Source organism: Xiphophorus maculatus, chromosome 11 (assembly GCF_002775205.1).
Source record: "Xiphophorus maculatus strain JP 163 A chromosome 11, X_maculatus-5.0-male, whole genome shotgun sequence".
In the NCBI taxonomy this organism is placed as follows: domain Eukaryota; kingdom Metazoa; phylum Chordata; class Actinopteri; order Cyprinodontiformes; family Poeciliidae; genus Xiphophorus; species Xiphophorus maculatus.
In genome coordinates this window covers 359,591-365,323 of record NC_036453.1, presented here as the reverse complement: position 1 = coordinate 365,323, position 5,733 = coordinate 359,591, and the positions used below count along the sequence as shown (strand labels likewise).

The following is a 5,733-nucleotide window of genomic DNA, read 5'->3' as shown; positions in this document are numbered from 1 at the left end:
CTAATCCTTGGTATAAAACATCGGAGAACTACTACGCCTGATGTGAGCTCGGTCAAATCAGAACCGCAGGCCTCAGAACACTTTCACTCTGAAAGGCGTGGATATGGGGATAGAATGTTTATGAAAGAGGACGTGTTGTGCTGTAAAACAAAAGTTCAAATGGTGGTAAGAAAAAAATGCAAGTTTGTTTGTCATTCTCTCGTCAACATTATACCTGATAACTAACTACATAAGACACGTTCCTTACTATAGACTACGTAAATAGAAAACTCAATAAAAAATCTTCGTTTTGTCTTGATATTAAATATTTTTAAAGAATAAATAAAAACTAAAATGTAAACTAAAGTCCAAAGACCAAACTGCATATTTCTTTTTGTTTCTTTTTACTTCAGTTACGAAAGTTACACAAAAGGTGGCAAATTTGTCGGCAATAAATAATAAATAATTCTGTTGCACGGGAACAAACAATACAATTTCTTGCAGAGAACTAACTGAATAATTTACATGTCTTTGGGAAAGAAAAAATAGCCTATACTTGGACGGACACTATAGGCTAACGCACAAATGTCCCACAACGTTTGTGGCAAACTAGAGGTATACCTTGTTTAAAATGCCTCAGGCCTTGGGTCATAAAGGAAATCAGTCAAATGAAGAAATCAGACGGATCCAAAAGATCTCTTAGCCTATATGGTGTGGGTGCGGGTTAAAAAAAAAAAACAACAACAAAAAAAAACATCGTTTTCTATTCAAAGCTGAACATATCGAAAGTAGGCCTACGTGAATTAGATTGCGCTCCCTGTCAGAGGTCCGCTTCCTTTTCTCTCTTCTCCGTTTGGCAACTGAAAGCAGGCAGCACCGCTCATCATGTCCGTCCGTCTGCACTCCGTGTTAAAGTTAGGATGGTTGGCTGGAGTAAATCCCATGATTGTCTTCACAGTGTCAAAGTACACCCAGTCAGGAGGAATGGGATGGTCGGGGCTGTGTGTTCAAGCAGTCCTCAGGCCTCGATGGGGCTGGAGACCATGCTGTTCGGCGTGTCGGGAAGCTGGGAGGACATGGATGCTACCTCGCTGCCTGTCGAATTCGAACCTGGTCCTCCCTCTGAGAAGCTGACCTGCAGGACGCATCAGGCAGCGGTTAGACAGAGCAGTGTGGAACCGTGTTCAGAATCCTGTCTGGGCTCAGCTGGGCTGAAAATAGCGCAAAACTAAACTCACTTAATGGGAGAGAATATCTAAAGACGTTTCAATTTTGTCAAGAGTTTTAGGATCACAACTTTCCAAAGAAAATACCCAAGTTTTTCCGAAAGCCAACAATAGATTTCTTAATTCCCATTTTACCAAAAGTACAACAAAATTATCTGAAGTGAAGAAATGTGAAAATCCACGAGTGACCAACCAGTGATTTTTTTTTTTCAGTCGACAGATTCCAGCTCCTGTACGGGACGTTTTGAATAATTCCAATAGAAACATTACACAAAAATCTACAGAAATTGAATAAAGGAAGCCATCACTAGTGTCTCAATTTCAGATGCATCCCTAAACGGTCAATTAAATGTACAGAAAGAGGCCGGCACAGCTCACATTCCGAGCAGGAAACTAATGCCGCCTCAGAGGTGTCCGACAGTCAGCTGGATACTGGCTGGAGGAGTATAATGCAGACTATATAAAAAAATCTCATTAGAATGCCCTCTTTGCTACAGCCGCTTTGTTTTTTTTTTTTTTTTTTTTTTTTTTTTTTTTGGCTACAGGAGTTAAAAGTAAAAAAGTAAAATGTTTGAAGGCGGAGGAGTGATCGGATGTGAGCACAGCGATGCCAACAAACAGCAAACAATATGCTTGAATTGTCAAGTTGCAATTTAATGAGCAGTATGTTCTTTCATAAACTTGTTATATTCGAAACTCAAAAAGAAAACAGAAGAGGAACCATTGTAGGTCAATATTAAAGTGCAAAAAGATTCAAGGGCAAAATAAGCGACTTAGATTTTTAACCTTTCAGAGATCGTTCTATTAGTGAACAGAAAACGACGAACCAGTTGTTGGAAGGCCGGCTGGTCGATGTCGCTTTGCAGGGCGAAGTCGCTGAGGACCTTCCAGGGCGGCTGGTAGCTCTGCACCTCCACCGGGTTGGCCTGAATGCCGCCGTCGTGTCGTTCCGGGCTGGCCGCAACCATCGGGGTGCCCGTCATTCCCTGGATGTTCTGCATGCAGGGGTCATGGTCAGCGTTCACACACATCTGCAGCATCATCTCAAGGGTATGCGTTCGAGGGTACGTGTGTCTGAGGAAAGGGGTGGAAGGGTGCGGGGAGGGGTGGTTGCGTGCATTCGTTCGTTCGTGCGTGCTGTCAATTACCAGAAACAAGCTGAACAACACAAACCGATGAAGTTAAGAACTTCTTGAATGAGTCAGTTTTACCACTTGGTGTTAATTAAATTATCAGAATGTACTGGGATTAAACATACTGGCATTCCTGATGCAAGAGAAGACTAAAGGTTTCTTTCGGGACTTTACAGCACAGTCAGGAGCTTCTGAACTGCTCAGCAACAGGTCGGCGCTCTCACCGTCTTGTCGTTGGGTTGTTGCTGTTGCAGTTGCTTCATCAGCAGGCTTTTCTTCTTGTCCTTGCACCGCTTGTTCTGGAACCAGACGCGGATCACTCGCGGGCTGAGGCCGGTCATCTCGACCAGTTGCTCCTTCATCAGGGCGTCGGGCCTCGGGTTGGCGTTGTAACAGGTCCGCAGCGTATGCAGCTGCTTCTCGTTCAGCACCGTCCGGACTCGGGTGGTCTTCTCTGGCTGTTTGTGGACATGGGGTCTGAGTGCAGGCTGCCGCGCTGAGATTGGTTCTGCTGTTTGGAAACATAGAGTAGAGAGCGGCAAAATTAGACCAAGATAGCTGATCGGTCTGATGAACATCCAGAAGCTTTCGGATTGTCGACGGATTTAGCAGTCGCTAACCTTCTCCTGCAACTTGGGTTTCAGTTCATATTTTGCCACTTATTTAGCAAATAAATTAGATTGTTTGACAATCTGTATTTGTTGTTTAAAATGCATATTTTTCTTTTCATTTTTTTCTTTTTTTTAGTACAGCCCCAATATTTTTTTCTTAGAATAAATTTCCACTAGGTAGACAACATGTCTGTATTTTTCGGGTCTATGGCCAACAAATTAAAGTTTCGAATGCACAGCAACAGCCCAGATACAATATGGACCCACAGCCATATAGGAGTGCCGTCCTCCCCCAGCTGTGATAACTTTGCAGCCTATTTCGGACAGCAGCATCCGCTTTATCTAATCTAGCCACCCTGATCTGGTCAGACGGTGGTTTGCATAAAGAAACAGACCTGCAGACACTGCGCACTATAAGAACACACCCACTTGTCTGTGAAAGAATCAGGAGCAGCTTCACGGTGATTGAAGGACCCTTAACCCATCTTACAATGCATAGGCTATACATCAAACTTGGACAGCGTGAACGAAACACTTCCCCGTACCCTCCTAAAACACACACACACACACACACACACACACACACACACACACACACACACACACACACACACACACACACACACACACACACACACACACACACACACACACACTTAGTTTTTGTTGCTGTGTGTTTGTTTTCTAAGGAACGCAATGCAAACAAAAATAATAGCTCAGATCATGATATCCCCTCTGTGGGGATATACCCTCAGGACTCTACCTGCCATCTGCAGCGGTCTGGCCGGATGCAGGGGACTGAGCGGATCTCCACTGCCGAGGTTGGCCCGTTCCACCACGTCATGGTCTGCGCGGCAGAACAACCCGTCTTCCCGCAGAGCGAACTCATCTCCCGGGATAAGCTGCCTGCTGCATGCCACGCAGCGGAAACACTCGATGTGGTAGACTTTGGAGCGAGCCCTCATGACGAAGTCATTCTTGCTGAATCCGATATTGCATTTAGCGCATTTAATACCGTATAACCTGCGGGGCAACCACACACATTCACACGTATTAAGCAAAAAGTCAAAATAGGAAAATTATAGTCTAGGTGGATTTTTTTGCAAATAATTTTTATATAATAATAATAATAAAACAATATTTTTATTATTATTACTACTACTAATAGCAGTTGTGATATGAACAATATTAGGCCTATTCTTTTAAATGAGGCCTATTATATATATATATATATATATATATATATATATATATATATATATATATATATATATATATATATATATATATATATAATTTTATTTTATTTTGTGATCATCACGTTCTTAACACCGGCGCCTTAATAAATTCCCATTTGACCCAAGCGGTTTCACGCTGATCTGTTCGTTGGTTATCAACGGTTGTTTACTTAATATTTTTTATCTTATTTTTTAGTCTTCTGAAGTGCATCTTTCAAAGCTTAAGATGAAGAATTAGTTGAGGCTGCACTTTGCAAGTTGTTCAACAAGTTATTTGTAGCACCGCACAATATCTTAATATGAACCCGGTGAAACCAGAACTCCACGCGATGCAAAGTCACTCCGAATAATCTCTGATGGATCTTGTAAAATATTGAAAACAACCCAATAATTCCAATCGCCGAGCTGCTCCAGTTCTTGTCGCATCAGAGGCGTCCCATCCCATCCCGTCCCGGCCGTCCTACCTGATGTAGTCCCGTTTACAATAAGTCTTTCCATCCCTGACGAAGCAAGTGCATGACTCGTCCAGGTACTGACTGCACTCCGCGCACTTGAGACAAGCGGCATGCCACTCCAGGTCCGGAGATACCCGTAAGATGTACTGGTCGTGGATCTGGTTCCCGCAGCCCACGCAAAGAGACACCAGTCGCTTCTCTGAAAGAAGAGGCCCATTTGATACATCAAACGCTGTTCAATTATTATTATTATTATTATTATTATTATTATTATTATTATTATGTGGTGAAAAAAATATAGGAATTAACCTGGATTAGGCCACAATTGTTTTTATAATATTATTAAAACTAACGACTGTAACAGGGCTAAGAAAAAGTATTCTTGACAGCACAACTCCAAAGTCCCAATTTAAGTGATATCAGCATCGCATTCCAACCCAAAACAAGTGTCTTACTTTTCGGAGGATCCCCCATGTCTCCCATATCGAAAAAGAAAGGCGATGAAAAGTCCACTTTCACAGCGGGCTGCGGCGCCTGGAAGCCTGGATTTGCGCTCCGTTGCCGGGCCAGGAGCGTTGGTGTCCAGCCTCAGCGACGAAGTGTGTGTATGGTTCCCACCGGTGCGTGTGTGTGTGTGCGTGTGTGTGTGTGTGTGTGGAGCTCTGATCCTGGCAAGCGGCTGGGCTGACGTAGGACATCAGCACGTCATATGCATGAGTAGCGGATTGGCTCTGCATACCCTGTCCGGTACAGACACGAACGCCCACACACGCACGCGCTACCCGCCGCCCACCCCCACCCTGCCACACACACGCTCGCGCGCACACACGTAGGCCTACTGCTGCTAAATAGGTTATCCAGCTTTACTTTGCTCTTTTATGACTTGTACTAAATGAGATTTTTGTCAGTGTTTTTTGTTTGCCCCCTCGCCCCCCCCCCCCCCCAAAAAAAAAAACAACACACACACAAAAAAACAACACACAGACACATTTCATTGTTTTAATATATGACCTATTTAAGGAACACTTGGGCTACTTTAATCTTTACATTTCCTTTCTAAGTAACTGTCAGCGGTAAATTAATATCCTCAT

General features: G+C 43.4%; 1 protein-coding gene across 2 annotated transcripts; it reads right to left on the bottom strand.

The window, feature by feature from the left end:
* Positions 1–366: 366 nt before the first annotated feature.
* LOC102231175 (insulin gene enhancer protein ISL-1) lies at positions 367–5,290 on the bottom strand. 2 transcript variants are annotated; one of them, XM_023341785.1, is made up of 6 exons: positions 5,098–5,290; positions 4,652–4,841; positions 3,713–3,972; positions 2,563–2,846; positions 2,033–2,200; positions 367–1,114 (listed from the first exon to the last, which is right to left on the bottom strand). In XM_023341785.1, exons 1-6 carry the CDS (start codon positions 5,123–5,125, stop codon positions 998–1,000), a joined length of 1,047 nt encoding a protein of 348 aa, XP_023197553.1. In that variant the 5' UTR covers positions 5,126–5,290; the 3' UTR covers positions 367–997. The 2 variants fall into 2 exon arrangements, with proteins under 2 accessions (XP_023197553.1, XP_005804131.1); XM_005804074.2 differs by having other exon boundaries at positions 2,563–2,849; positions 5,098–5,289.
* Between the last annotated feature and the right edge of the window lie 443 nt (positions 5,291–5,733).